The 15,122-nt window shown below is 44.8% G+C and overlaps 1 protein-coding gene across 3 annotated transcripts in view; it reads right to left on the bottom strand.

Moving 5' to 3' along the window:
- HNRNPM (heterogeneous nuclear ribonucleoprotein M) overlaps positions 1 to 15,122 on the bottom strand; it is a 278,079-nt gene that overhangs the window by 216,184 nt on the left and 46,773 nt on the right. For all 3 annotated transcript variants that reach the window (XM_044090678.1, XM_044090679.1, XM_044090680.1), the window contains 2 exons: positions 2,123 to 2,172; positions 1,439 to 1,499 (listed from right to left, as the gene is read on the bottom strand). In XM_044090678.1, the coding sequence (XP_043946613.1) occupies positions 1,439 to 1,499; positions 2,123 to 2,172 (111 nt within the window). The remainder of the gene's footprint in view (positions 1 to 1,438; positions 1,500 to 2,122; positions 2,173 to 15,122) is intronic.

Here is a 15,122-nt window from a genome sequence, read left to right as displayed (position 1 = left end):
ACTAGGAATGCATATGGGAATTTTATTTTTGAACATACCACACTAGATGGCAATGGTGTTTAATTTTTTATGTTACAGTTTTATATTGATATTTATTGAATAAAATGTTATGTTTATAATGCATTTTAAATAAACTGATTAGATATTCTATACATTTAAAAAAAATTTTTTTAAGATAGAAAAAGGTTGATTTTAGCATTGTTGAACTGTATTATAATGGAAAGTTCAGGGTTGTAGAGGAAATTAATTGTTTAAACAGAGCATGCGAGGGGTTTTGGGTATTCAAAGCACTTGTATGGACCAAATATTCATCTGAAATCCTTCTACAGGAGACCAACACTTTGGTCCAGCTGAGTGTTAAGTTAGTGTAGTTTTACCTTCCTGCATCTGGTCCTTCCTAGTGCCCTTCTAATAAGAAATCCCAAGAGATAATACTAACAGTAAACTATAAAAAAAAAATCAAGTTTGTTGAGCGACAGCTGGGAGGAATAGGGGCAAAGTACCTCAAAAAGCTCTCCACTCCCCCTAAATCCACTCCCTGTCAAACAGAAAAGAGAAGACACACAGGGAACCACTGAGCACACAGATCACTTCAGCAGCAACCGCCTACAGATGGCACTGCCACACTGACAACTGGCTAGATAAAACATTTTCATACTTTCCTACACATTTCTACTTGTTGGTTACAGCACTATGCATGACTAATCACATTATATGAAATTTCAAACAACCGAGCATTCCAAATACCCTCAACCTAATGACATGCACAAACATGCATGTATCTCTACATAAACTTAGAATGATTTGGTTTTCATTGTAAAATTGCAAGTGCATACACATACTAAACCAAATTTCACCAAAGTGCATACACACTTGTGTATGAAAGTGAATTCCTGAGAAAAACATGACTGAATACTGTGGCAAGTGAAAAGTAGCAAGTAAAAGGTAGGTTTCAGAATAGTGCAGTATCAACATCTCCTCTACCTTCTCAAGCCAGAAAACAGCTAAAATGTGATTCTTAAAAGGAATAAAAGGCAAGGGACTGCTGCAATTACTTTTGAGAAATACTTTCATTACACTTTGAAGCAATCACAGCATTACGCAGGCAAATAAAACTGGATGGACCTAGACGTTTCTCTAAAGTAAGCAGTTTCCTTTTTAAAAATGCCTTTACCACATTTCAACTCTACACTGAAAATGTAGTCAGGCTATTACTCCCATGTCATTTATGGCAACTCCACTAAAATGCTTTAAAAACGAAAGTACAGCAAATGAACATTCAATATAAAGACATTCCTCAGACACTGTTTAAATGTTACTTAACAGTTTAACAAAGTGAGTCATACAATGGCTGGCAGACCCAGTATCAGGAAAGGAGGATCTAAACACATGTAGAAATAATACAACTCTAAAATTCAACTTGTCATTTTCTACTTACGGGGAAGTGGTGGCCGTTGGTCTGGAGGGAAAAATTCACCTTTAGGAAATGCTCTGTCATCCTTTAAAGGGAAAATTCCAACGAAAAACTGTTTTAGCACAGTACAAAAACAAGACCACTTTATAAACTAGTACTTTGCCAGTATGAAAAATAAAATTTCAGATGCACTGTACTCAGTCCTACAAGCCCCCCTTTTAAACAATTCAGGGCTCTTGCAATACAAGGTATGGGACATTTACGGATCTTTAAAGGCTTTCACACACATCTGCAGCCATTGCATAACATACCGATACCCCATCTGCTAAAGGGTTAAGCTTGTTAAAGTATGGGATACCTTATTTCTATCAAGAAGCATCATCAGTGAGATAAAGGTAGACATGTGGCGGCTACCCACTTACAAAGCATCACAGCACCTTTTATACTTCAAGCTCCAAGAGAGGATGCAATAAAGTACTAGATGACAAAAATGCTATATAGTGCACCAAATGTTTAACACATTGGCCCACAGAGGACAACATGGACAAATTTATTTGATTACAGTGTCAACTACAGTTCCACAACATTTCCTGCCAATGAACAGGAGTGGTCTAAAAAGGACCCACATATCTCCACACATTTGTAAGAAACAAGCAAAGCAGCAAAATGAATAAAACAAATAAATAAATAAATATGAAGTCCACCTACTATCTTCACGAGCATAGGGCGGTCAAACAGCAGCTGCCCACTAAACATAGCTAAGAAGCAAAATGTTAAGGTACATCACAATCCAAGCAAGAAAAATTAGAAATTTATTAACATTACTAGTTTTCTTGAAATCCACATGCAGCAAAATAAAAAACTCAGAATTACTTTCTTTCAACCACTGTAATGGAAGGCAAGCAAAAATAAGTTACGTACTCACCAAAAGTATAGATACGCATTGTCTTAAGTCTCCCTCGGATTCAATCTGTGGGACTCTGGATCAGACACCAGCCAATTCTAAAAGCTTTAACCCACTTTGCCCTGCTTCCCGTAACTCCCACTCATCCAACTCCCCAGATAGAGCTGGTTTCAATCAGAATTTTTTTTGGAAATGTGCTTTCCAAAAATGGAATACAACCAAGGAGAACTACCTCTAATGTCCAGTCATCTCAGAAGGAGAGAGTTGCCAAGTCAATAAGATTATTGGGCGGGCGCCCAAACAGAAATTTACCGTTAAGGTGAGTACATAACTTTTGAATAGTTATGTGGTTTGCTCTGTTTGGCTTCAACCCGTGTGAGAGTCCTCAACCATGAACATTCCTTGTGAAGAACTAAGGAAGTACATTCTGCATCACAGTGGAGCCAAAGAAGTCCTGGATCTAGACTGAATAATCAAGCTTATAATGCAACAAAAGTGTGCTTTGCTGCACAAATATCCCCTCTCCTACCTATAGGTCAATATCAATATTCTCACGGACAGACTCCTCTGGGGAAATCAAGTGCGCTCTCACACTTTCTCTTCCCCGACACCCCCTGTTCCAACAAAGCCCGAGAGGAAGGGGAATAGTCAGCCAGCCCTGAAGACCACTAATCTGAATGGGCAGAGGGACAAAGTCAGAAAGATGGACCCAAAGATCGCTGTGCAATACCTGGACCAGAAGTGATAAGGCCCAATTGGATCTGTGCCTGCAAAAAGAACAGTCAGCTTCAGAGGACAGGTTTTAATGCTGCCCACACACCTCAACAAATGGACAGAAGCCACGGGAGAACTTAGGTCTATGAGAAGATCCCACATGCCAGAACCAAGCAGAGAGCATCTCTGCTGAGACAGACTCTGCCAATCATAGATATAGGGGGGGCTTGGGTGGGAGGGGGGGTGGGGAGGGGGGAAAACTGTCCTACCTGAAGGAGCACCTTTGAGCAAGGGGCTTGGGATGCTTGGAGCCAGAAAAGAGGATCTCAATGGGTTTACCTGATTTGGGCAGTAAAGGCGATCTCTCAAGAGACCGAGCCAATGTTGGCACCAGGGCAGCCAGTGGAACCAGAAGTTGTGGATCTTCAAATCAAGCAAGCCAGAGGGAGCAGATCCAGTAGCAGAAGCAGAAAACAACCTATTAACTCCCCTTTGGAGCATCTGGAATCTTGCTGTTGTGGCTTCTCAGGCTTGGAAGCTGGGCAGAAGAGTCTGAGGGTAGAAATCCTTTCAAACATTAACTTGGCCCTACACTCAAGGATTCTAGTGCCAAAATTCTCACAAATATAGCAGCTGAAATCCAGATGCACCAGACCCAAACAGACTGGGAAGGCAACTTGTGCCTGCAGGAAACGCAATTTTTAAATCCCTTATCCATATTCTCTGAAAACTACCTGAACTACAAAAATAAACATAAAAGAATCACAATAGTCTGACAAAAGGGCAGATCTATTTAATTCACCTGAAAAAGGTTTAGCAAAGATAACCAAGAGCAAGATAACAAAATAAGTCTTTCTTGCTTGATGGGTTCGAGCCGATCTCGGGCCCGTCGCACTTGCCTGCTTTAGCCCATATCCCATGATGCAACAGATCTCGCTTGTTGACAAAGGGCAATAACACCAAGGAAGAAGAAACTTACAGATGGAAAAGGACCAGGTCTGAATGGTCTTTAGTATAATAGTTTCTTATACAAGGTCTGTCCAGGCCAGGGGAAGGAGGGAGGTCAAGAAAGAAGAAGAAGAGAAGACATGACACGTTATGGAACGCGCAAGTAGCGTACATAACTTCTAATGTTGTTGTCAATCTGATGGGAGAACAAACTCTTGAGGACTGTAGAGCCAAACTGGCTCTGTCCCTGGAGGCCAAGTCCAATTTGTAATGGGAAACAAAAGTGTGAGGACAAATAGTGTCCAAAGGAAGTCTAGCTTGAAAAGCTGTAGAAGTAGCTTTAGGTTTTGAGCACAGCTGTTTTTAAATTTCAGTGATGACCAAGAAAGCCATCTGAAACAGGAAGGCCTTTTTATTATCCGCAGGAAACAAAAGTTGATCAGATTTTCTAACTTTTTTCTTCTGTCCAAATAATATCTAAGTTCAGCTCTATCTGAATAGTTAGGAAAAATACAGGAGATCAATGGATTGATTCAGATTGTTAGGTAAAAAGGATGGATTAGTTCTCAAAGATACTCTGTCTTTGTGAAAATCAAATAGGGTCGAACCGAAAGAGCATGAAGTTCAGACACCCTCCTGGCAGATGTAATAGCCACTAGGAATAAAGTTTTCCAAGAAAGATATTTCAGGGAACAAGAAACAGCTGGCTCCACTAAATTTAGATCCCACTGAGGAGGATTCCTGATTGGAGGCTTTAGTAGGAAAATTCCTTTCAAGAAGGTAGCAGCCAATTGAACTCTGACTGTGGAAGAAGAGGAGCCTGCATGAAAATCTCTGCTAAGAAGTCCAGAACTGCCTGAACATTGCTTGTGTAAATCCTCCTGGTAGAGGATTTTAGTGAAGATGTCTCTAACAGGGTTGAGATCAAAGGAAGCCTGGCTGAGCAACCATGCTGTGAGGTTGAGAGAGGGATTGACCATCAGTAGATCTGGCACTGGGTCCAGATGCTACGGCTGCACCAAAAGGTGATGATGGAGGAACGGGAACCAAACTTGTCGAGGCCAGTAAGGCAATGAGAATCAATTTGGCTCTCAAACTGGATCACCTGAGGGATCAGAGGAAATGGAGGGAAGGCATAAAGAAGTCCCTGGGGCCAATCCTGGGTCAGTAGAGGCTGAAGAAGTCTGACATTTGCTGTTTTGGGGAGTAGCAAAAGATCGCAACATGGACGACCCCATTCCAGAAAAATCTCTTGATTGCTTGAGAGACCACTCATGAGGCATGACATGTTGTCTGTGTGGACTGCAATTGTCCCCTACGGGAAGAAAAAGTCTGAGGGCTTGCAACGTTAAAGCACTGCTCTCATCTCGCCCCATGAACCATCCTGCCCTGATAATGAACCCCCACCCAAGATGTTCTTTGCATGTTTGTGTCACCAGAATCTGGTGACGTTGCTGGCCAGAATGATCCTGACATGAGTCTGAATGTCTGAAACTCTTTGTTCTGAACACTCTGGGGCTGTGGTGAGACCAGGGCAGGGCTCTGAACTGGAAATGACTTCTGGAAGGAACTTGAGGGGAAAGGACTTTCCTCGAAGGAATTATGTAACCCTTGGATATGATCGACTGTACCCATCTGTCTTGAGTGAGGGAATGCCAGGCTTCTGGGTACAGTGATTGACTGCTTGGGATTTACGGAACCACATCTTTCCCACCTTCTGTCCTTTGGGATAAGGTCTAGAAGGGGTGGAAAAACTCCCAACAGCAGAAAGTCGACCCATCAAAAGGAGAATTTGTAAAGGACGCCTAAAAGATCCACAAAATACTCCATCCGCAGCATAAGATATTAGCCGCATGGAGGAGTTTGCAATGGGGAGAGGTTCCTAGCTGGAGTCTGGTGAAGTGACATAGAGTAATCAGCGTGAGCATAGCAAAAGGTAAGCTGAGAAAAAACACGCTTACCTGCATCATCCTTGGTCTAGAGAGTGGGAGGATGGCATCAGCGGGGACACCCTTGGTAGAATTGTTTGTGTCACTTAGGGACTGGCTCTACAGAGTCAGAGGAGCCCTGCTTTGCTAAATAACCTGCATCATCCTCAGAGGGATTGTTGGTGGGCCAGTTTCCCCTCTTCAGAAGTTCTAGGATGTCTGAGGGAGACATACTCAGAGAGGATCCTAGGGATCCCTCCTCATCATCAAAGTCAGTATCAGTGACAGACTCGGGAGTCTACATGCTTCCTCTTACAAGTCCTTCCTAGGAGGCGGAGGATCTCTGTCCCCAGCAGAGAAGTGGCGGCCAGTACACTCTTCATCAAAGTCTCAGAGGCAGATGTCGGGCCGAGCTCACCAAGGCCGAGGCTCAGGAAGGGAAGGTTGACAAGGGTCCATGCCCTCACCTCGGAGGAGACCATGGAAGCCCCACCACCGATCCTCTAAGGAAGGTCTCAGTACCTGAGTAATCTACTGACCACTCTCTAGGTCATGATCTCAACCTGAGCCATCGGAGCCGATAATAGATTCAACTTATTACTCTCCTGCAGGACTCTCTGGCTGAAGAAACCTGAGACCCTCTCTTTGGACATGTGGTGAAAACAACATACACAACACACACCAGTCAAAAGCCGCTTACTAAAAAAAAAGGGCTTGAAAATCACAAATGTGAACAACTTACCAGGAGCTGGTAAAAGTCACTATGTTAACTTCACTCAACAGAAAAATTAGAGCAGAGCAAAGGCCAAGCGCAGACCTGAATGGCAGCAAACTAGATCTGGAGAGTTGAAGGAGCAGCAGCAGTTATAGGCAAGGGAGGTAGAGCCAAATGAGTTAAACACTTTGGTATTTTCCAGTGCTGGATCCAAAGTCCTACAGGTTGAAGCCAGGAAGAGCAGATATTAGTAACGCAGTATGTCAACCTCATGAGTTAGTAAAAGGGATTAAAAACAAATGAAGGAAGAAGGAGGAGTTAAGAGTTGAAGCAGACAACCCATATTCTTATGTTAATTACAATTTCTCTTCTGTACTTTCCCCAAGCTCCTAGGACACACATTCTCATGGAAGGATATTACAGCACACAGCCAAACCACAGCAGGCTACTGACCCTGACGATGTGCAATTCATAGTGTGAAATGATGGTATGGACCTAGGACCAAGTAATGGCAGCACATGGCATCAAGACGTAACCTGGAGAAAAAAACGTCAGGGTGAGATAGCCTCAGCAGGCGAGACATTGTTCTGGGCACTGGGTTCATCTCCAGATCTAGTGTACTAAATGAGGCCAACAATCAAGGAAAAAAAGTTTATGTACTCAACTTAACGTTCCATGTATGTAGTCCATCTCGCCGAACATTAAGTGTGGGTTCGGAGCCGATCCTCTGCTCCGACTCAGCCACTTAGAAAGCCTGAAAACTTCTAATTGGCATGTGGCTAGGAGGTATCCCATGGTGCATGAGCACATTCCCCAGATCTTGTTTGCTATTAGTCTATCAGAATAAGACAGGGAAAAAGGACAAAGGTCCAAAAGAATAAAGTGCAATAATGGCGCCCTTTATGGTATAAACAAATGTAGAAAAGGAACAAAAAAACAGTTTCCAGATCCTCCAGGAAGGGGGCTGGTGGTTGGGTTCGTAATAATGTTCGGTGAGATGGACTACATACATGGAACGTTATGGTGAGTACATAACTTTTGTTATGTAGTCCTATCTCGCCTCCATTATTACGTGTGGGACAGCGTCCCTAGCATCTTGAATGGGTGGCTCACTGGAAAATACTCCCGAGTACTGTGGAATCAAACGAGGCTCTACCCCTGGAAGTAGAATCCAATTTAAAATGGGAAATGAAGGTATGAGGGGGAGCTCATGCTGCTGCTGCACATATATTATCAATAGGTGTCCTGGCTTGGAAGGCAGCAGAAGTAGAAAAGGACCTGGTAGAATGCGCTTTGACTTTAAAGGGCAACTCCTTACTGGCAAGCCCATTCTTGCCTCAGCAAAAGAAACGAACAGCTGTTCCGGTCCTGTGGATATAGAAACGCAGTTGCCTATGCACATCCAATTGATGGAATGTATACTCAAGCTTTATTGGTGTGATCAGGGAGGAACACTGGCAATTCAATTGCTTGGTTTAAGTGAAACTGAACAGACTTTAGGAATAAAAGGACTGGTCTGGAGAGAAACCCTGTCTTTGCGAAAAACTAAATATGGGAGGACTGATGGGGCTTGTAGTTCAGAAACTCATCTGGCTGAGGTTATTGCCACCAGTCTTCCAAGACAGGAATTTTAACTGACAACTATGGGCTGGACCAAAGGGTGGCAAAGTAAGTCTAGACAGGACTAGATTCAGATCCCAGGGAGGAATGGGGTCTTGAACAGGAGGTCTTAAAATCATGGAACCCCTAAGAAAAGATTTGCACAATTTGAGAGACGTAAGACTGGAATCATTAATTCCCGCATGAAAATTAGACATTGCTGCTAGCTGAATTCGGGGTGTAGCAGCCGCTGAACCCTGGTGAAAAAGTTCTGAAAGGAACTCAGAAACAATAGTAATGGGAGCTGTAAATGGATCAACTTCTCTGTTGTGTGCCCATACAGAAAATCTCTTCCATTTACTGTGATACAACTTTCTAGTCGAAGGCTTGTGAGAAGAGGTAATATGGGTTACAGTTTCTAGTTGAAGGCTTGTGAGAAGAGGTAATATGGGTTACAGCTGGAGACAGACCATGAAGCCTGACTAGTGACGGGACTGGAACAGCCATGCTGTCAGCATTGAGAGTGTGGAGACTGGGGTGAAGAGAACCTGACATGTGTGTCAAGAGGTCTGGCACTGGGTCCAGAGTTCATGGATGGTCTAACAGGTGAGGCTCGAGAAAGGGGAACCAAATCTGATGAGGCCAGTAAGGAGTGATGACTATCATCTTGCTTCCCAACATTGCTTTCTGTATGACCTTGGGAATGAATGGAAAAGCATAAAGGAGTCTCGGGGGCCAATTGTGGACGAGTGCATCCCTTGGAGACCCTCCCAGAGGGGGGATGAGAGAGAAAAAGGTGCTGCATTTGGTGTTGATGGGGCTGGCAAAGAGATCGCAGCAGGGTTGTCCCCACTTGTGGAAGATCAGACTGACAACTTTCTGGTTCAAGGGCCATTTGTGACTTAACAATATTGCCCTGCTTAGCTTGTCCGCTATCACTTTGGAAGTCCCCAGGATGTGCGTTGCAATGAGAAAGCGTTGGGAAGCTTCTCGACATAAGGGGTATGATCTGGTTCCCCCCTTGTTTGTTTAGATACCATACCAACGACATGTCTGTCTAGATAGCTATTTATCCCTAGCGGGAGAAAGTCATGAAAGTGCTTGCAACACTAGAAGCACCGCTCATCTCTAGGACACTGATATGCAGATGGGCCTCCTGATCTTGCCATGCTCCTTGGACAGTCCTGCTAAGATAATGCCCCCCCACCCTATCTGGGAGGCATCCGTGGTCACAATGGCAATGGGTTGGTGCGGTACAAATGAAGTCCCTGTGGTAAGATGACCTGGTTGACTCCACCAGCGTAGATAGTTTTTGCAAGAATCTGATCAAAATCTGGTGATGTAGAGGCAACTGCTGAAAGGACCACTGGGATGACAGCAGCCATTGGAGTATCCTCATATGTAGTCTTGCCAAAGGTACCAAGGTTATGGTCGACGCCATAGTTCTGAGAAGCTGCAACACCACCTTCACTTTGACTCTTCGAAGGGGAAGTATCCCGTAAATTTTTGCTCCTATAAATGTTATACTGAGTGGGAAAAGGTGAGGATTTTCCCAGTTTAGAGAGATTCCCAACTGGGAACAGAGCTCGATTATGGAATCTCTCGATTGAATTAGAGGATGCCTGGTTGTGGCGTTCAGGTGCCAATCGTCCAGGTATGGAGAGACTTGGATTCCCTGATGCCTCAAATGAGCTGCAACTACTGCCATGCACTTGAACGCCCAGGGGGCTGTGGTGAGACCAAAGGGCAGTGCCCGAAATTGGTAATGATTGGCTCCCAGCTGGAAGCATAGGTAGCTCCTTGATGCTTTGTCCATCATTATGTGGTAGTAGGCATCCTGGAGATCTACTGAGCACATCCAACTGTCTTTCCCTAACAGAGGGAGTATGGATTGTAGAGTAACCATTCGGAACTTGGTCTTCTTTCATACTCGTTTTAACCTGCTGAGGTCTAGGACGGGTCTCCAGTCTCATGTTCTTTTTGGAACTAAAAGGAATCTGGAGTATATTCAGAATCCTGTCTGGTCTGCATGGACCTTTTGGATGACTCTTTTTAATAGCAGCTTTTTTATCTCTATAGCCGCCTGATCCCTGTGATTGAGTGGTACATCAGGGATCCTTTTGGGAGGGAGGGAAGGGAAAAGGGTATTGAGTAACCTCTGGTGATGATGTCTTGTACCCACTTGTCTCGAGTGAGATTTAGCCAGGCTTCTGGGTACAAGGGACAGGTGACCCCTGACCAGCTCCAGAGACACACAGTCTGATTCCACACAACGCTGATAGGGACGGTCACAAAAGGAATAGTGACCTCCCTGATTTTGTGGTCCTCCCCTGCCTCTAGGGCGACGTCTACCATTATTTCCTCCTCCCCTGCCTCTGAAGGAGTCACCCTGTGTATTCTAGAAAGGTTTCAGATTTCTTGAACCACATTTTACCGCTCTTCTGACCTTTAGGGTAAGGTCTAGAAGGAACAGTAAAATGGACTCCCACGGCAGAGTGAGTCTTTCCTTCTTGTTTTTCACACCTGGTGAGGGTATCTTTCAGCTTGGGTCCAAAAAGAGAGGATCCATCCACGGGGGCATTGGTGAATGCAGACTTGAAAGGCTCAGCAAAGTTGCATAGACGCATCCAGGAATGTCTCCTTAAGGAGACTCCTGAACCCGCTGCCCTACTCGCACCATCAGCTGCGTACGAGATCAGCCGCATGGAGGAATTAATGGATGTGAGAGTAGCCAACTGAGCAGACACTGTAGATGGGACTGCTTCAGTAGAGGTACCCTGAAGAGTCTCTCCTAACTCCTTCAGAAGATCTCTCTGAAGTCTCATAAAATGTGATAGTTCAGCAATCTGAGTGTAAAAGCTGCTGAAGAGAAGATACGCTTCCCGTACCTATCCATCATTCGGGATTCCTTATGTAGTCTCTGCTAGCTCCTTCTTAGTGGCTGCTGCCACCACCACGGCATCAACAGGTAAGCCCTTGGATAAAAATTCTTTGTCTTTAGGGGCGGAAAGAAATTTATTCGGCCTCCTGGGGACAGGTTCCACGGCATCAGGAATCTGTCATGCTTTCTGACTCAAGATTCAGTAATTCATCAAATGGAGGAGACACCCATGAAGCTGAGGAATGAGACCCGAAAGCCTTCAGGTACACAGACTCATCGGACGGGGTAATGGTGGGCCAGCCGCTTCTCTGCCAGAGGATCTCCAAAACAGTCTGCGAGAGAGAGACCTTTTCAGAGGACGACTTAGGGGACCTCTCAGACTTATCGAGGTCCGTGTCAGATGTGACTCGTCAGGGGAGTCTACATGCTTCCTCTTACATGATCTCTTCCAAGGGGGCTCCTCAGCGGGGTCCTCTGGGGAGGTCTCGGAAGATCGGGGGCCACCCAAATGGGGCTCCTGAGGCTGTGGGTCTCTGCCATCCCAGAGGAGAGAGGATGCTGAGACTATAGTCGGCGCTTGAGGGAGTATAGCACCGGTACTTCTGTGTGGGACGGATGAACTATCCAACATGCTTCTCATGAAGACAGATTCCTCTGGCTCCGAACGACGCCCCAGCTCCAGAGAGCACAGGTGCCAATGGCTCCAAAGGAATCGGCTCAGAGAACGATGTAGGGTCCGAGCTCACAGGCCCACGCACCAAGAGGAAGACTAGACACCGAAGAGGTTCGGTTCCAAGTGCCCCCCTCGGGGCCGACCGAAGAGATTCAGACACTAGACACAGGGCGGAGCTCAGCTCTGAGACAATCATACTGGGGTGCTGGAGCAGAGGACACCACTATAGGTCGGTACCAGCAATATCGGCTCCAAAGGACCAATCTGGGTTGGGGGAGGAAAGAGGAGGATCGGTAGCAGGACTCTGCTCCGAGACCAAATGGGTCGATGCTGATAAAAATTTTGGCAAGGCCAACGACTTGAGTCTGATGACCACTCTCTCGAGGTCTTCTTTAGATGAGCTCCTGGGGGATCTGGAGGACAGTGTGGGAGACCTTGTTCTCTGCAATATAGGCGATTTTAGAGTAGGGGAGACTGGTGGAATGTCTGTAGACCAGCTCCAAAGAGGACTGCTAGTCATGGGCACCGAAACACTTGGTGCAGATACTGCAGGGTCCGTGTCCAGAATCTGTCGGCCCAGAAAATCGTGGAGCCGAAGAGAGAGGCCAACTCTGATTTTGGTAAATTCTGCGGAGGTTCAGAGACAGAAGTTGAGGCTGGAGAAGGCCGTTTAGAGGTCTTGCCCTTATCCTTTCTAGAAGACTGTGACCTAGCAGAGGCTGAAGAACTGGCTAGTTCTTCGACAAAGTTTTTACATGCCTTTTAAAATCACCTTATTCTTCCGTTCCTGGAGTACTCCAAGGCTAAAAGAATGACAAGAGACAAGTTTCTTGTAGATGTAGGGCCCCTAAGCAGTACACACAGACACTATGTCCATCGGTGATGGACATTTTTTTGCGAACATTTAGTACACTTAAAACCCCGACTGTTTACGTTCCTTGGACATAATAGCAGAAAAACTAACACACACACACAAAAAACATGAGGGGAACTAGATTCTCTAACTTAAGCAGATCTAGCTCTAATACCCACAACAAATATAAAAAGGTTTTACTAGGTTCTTTAACTTAAAAGAACCTAGTGCAAGAAATAAAACGGGAACAAACTAGCACCTCCAAGTTAAACGGTCTAGTCAAACACACACTCACGGGAACCACACAAACGGCCAACAGGCCCAGGAAAATTTTAAACAGCAATAATTCAAATCCGGTTAAAGACACAAATCCGAAATCGCAGTAAGACCGTCATAAATCAGAAAAAAAAAATCACAAGAAGCAAAAAAAACTCCTAATAAGCAGTAATAATAATGAACACTTAACCACGGCCAACCAAAATAAGCTTCCGAATGAAGACGTGGCAAATGAGATCTGGGGAATGTGCTCATGACCATGGGCTGGCTACCTCCTAGCTACGAGCCAGAAGTTTTCAGGCTTTCTAAGCAGCCAAGTAGGAGCAGAGGATCGGCCCCAAACCCACACGTAATAATGGAAACGAAATAGGACTACATAACATCACATCTTTTGTGGCAAACAGTAGAGAGGAGGATCACTGTAACCTTCCTTGCTGGAGGAATATGGGCATCAGAGGAGTTGAGGAAAACGTATGCAAGACTCTGGAGAGCCAAATGAAGATCAGTCGCTCTCTCCAAGGGTTCAGGGCAAAGTACTGCTATGACTGCTGACATGAAACTGCAACTAAAGCTGATCTGTGGACTGTTGAAATACTCATCTGAAGTGTGGCAATTTGAAATTTCATATCCAGAAATGCTCCAAATGAACTCTAAGATCTGGATAGGCTGAAGTATTGACTTTGCTGTATTCAATGCGATACAAAGATGAACAGAAGAGCAAGGAATCTCTGGCCTGAAGTAGATCCTTGGAGGGAGTAGTGATGAGCCAGTAGTCCAGATAAGGGAACACCCAGAACCCTTGCAGACTTAAGAGGATCTGCAACTAGTGTAATGCACTTAGTGAACACAAAGGGGAGTTGGTGGTGAGAAGAAAAGGCAGGGCTTGGAATTGGAAAAAACTGGCTCACAGATGGAAGCGAAAAAATCTCATGGATGGTCTGTCCACCTTTATGCTGTAGTGCGCATTCTGGAGGTTCAGTGCCAAGGAAGGGCAACTGGATGTGCTCAAATTGAAGAACAGGCTGTACCATGATCATTCGGAATTTAATTTCAAACTTGCTTAGATGACTTGAGCCCAAAATAAATCTCAGGTCACCATTTTTTTCTCTGGCACTAAATCTCGAGTAAATTCTGGATCCCTTCTGTTCAGGAGAACCTTGGAGGACTATTTTTAGAAAAGCTTTAAAAAATCTCTAAAGTAGCAGCTTCCCTTTGACAAGGAGGAACACTGGGAACCATCATTGCAGGGAATGAAAGCCTCTGGTTATACTATGTATTCGAACATATGGAGTAAAATGTCCAGTCCAACACGTACAGGAACAAACATGCCTCTGCCTCCAGAAAGGCAGCAGTCAGGCAAGCATTCCGGAGCATTTGACTAGGCCTCTAGGAATAAGAAACCACCAAAAGTCCCAACTCTGCAGATCACCTCTGTCCCACAGGTGACATCCCCCCAATGGAGACCTCTAGCAGGGAGGAACATCCCCAAAAGTGTCTGTAATGAACCCAATTGACTTACAGAACCCAAGTTTCTTCGTGCCTCTGTTTTCTTGAAAAGTTGCTCAGAAAAGGGGGGCAGAAAACTACAGCAAACAGTGTCTTACTGTCTTCGTTCACTCACGAGTTTCCCTCGCTTTCGGATAAAGTTTTGATCACAGGAAGCACCAAAGGAAGTCTTGAAATGCTCTGTAAAGTCGCACTTAAACATGTCTCCTAATGGTTCTACAGGTGTCCGATGTTCTGGAAGCACCTGCTGTAGCACTGGAAAGAATCATCAAGACATTAGATAATGGCTGGCGGGTAGCCAACTGCAAGTTCATGGACCTACTCTGCTCACCATAAATGGACCATGGGTGAAATTTAGGAAGCTTAATGGTCAAAACTTTCTGAAGTGGTGACATGTATCAGGTAGTTCAGCTCACCAACGGGCAAAGGCTGCTGAAAAGTAGTCACTTTCTAAATCTGCCCAACACAACAGACTTCTTGTTAAAGGGATGGACAGTGGAACCATCTTCTGGCAGTTCCTTCTTGGTGGCTGCCACCGCCACAGAACAATGACCAGCCCCTTGCTCCACTATGGATGGAGTTTTGGTGGCACTAGGAACTTCAGTCTTGCTGGCAACTTCATTTATGTCTGGTTCCTTAAAAAGAAATCTGCAATGTACCAGAGATGTATGAACTGTATTATAAAAATCCAAAAAAATCACAAGTACTTCC

Source organism: Protopterus annectens, chromosome 13.part0, assembly GCF_019279795.1.
Source record: "Protopterus annectens isolate FY-2018-M chromosome 13.part0, PAN1.0, whole genome shotgun sequence".
Classification (NCBI taxonomy): domain Eukaryota; kingdom Metazoa; phylum Chordata; order Ceratodontiformes; family Protopteridae; genus Protopterus; species Protopterus annectens.
Note: the sequence above shows the minus strand (reverse complement) of the source record. Positions and strands in the feature narration are given on the sequence as shown.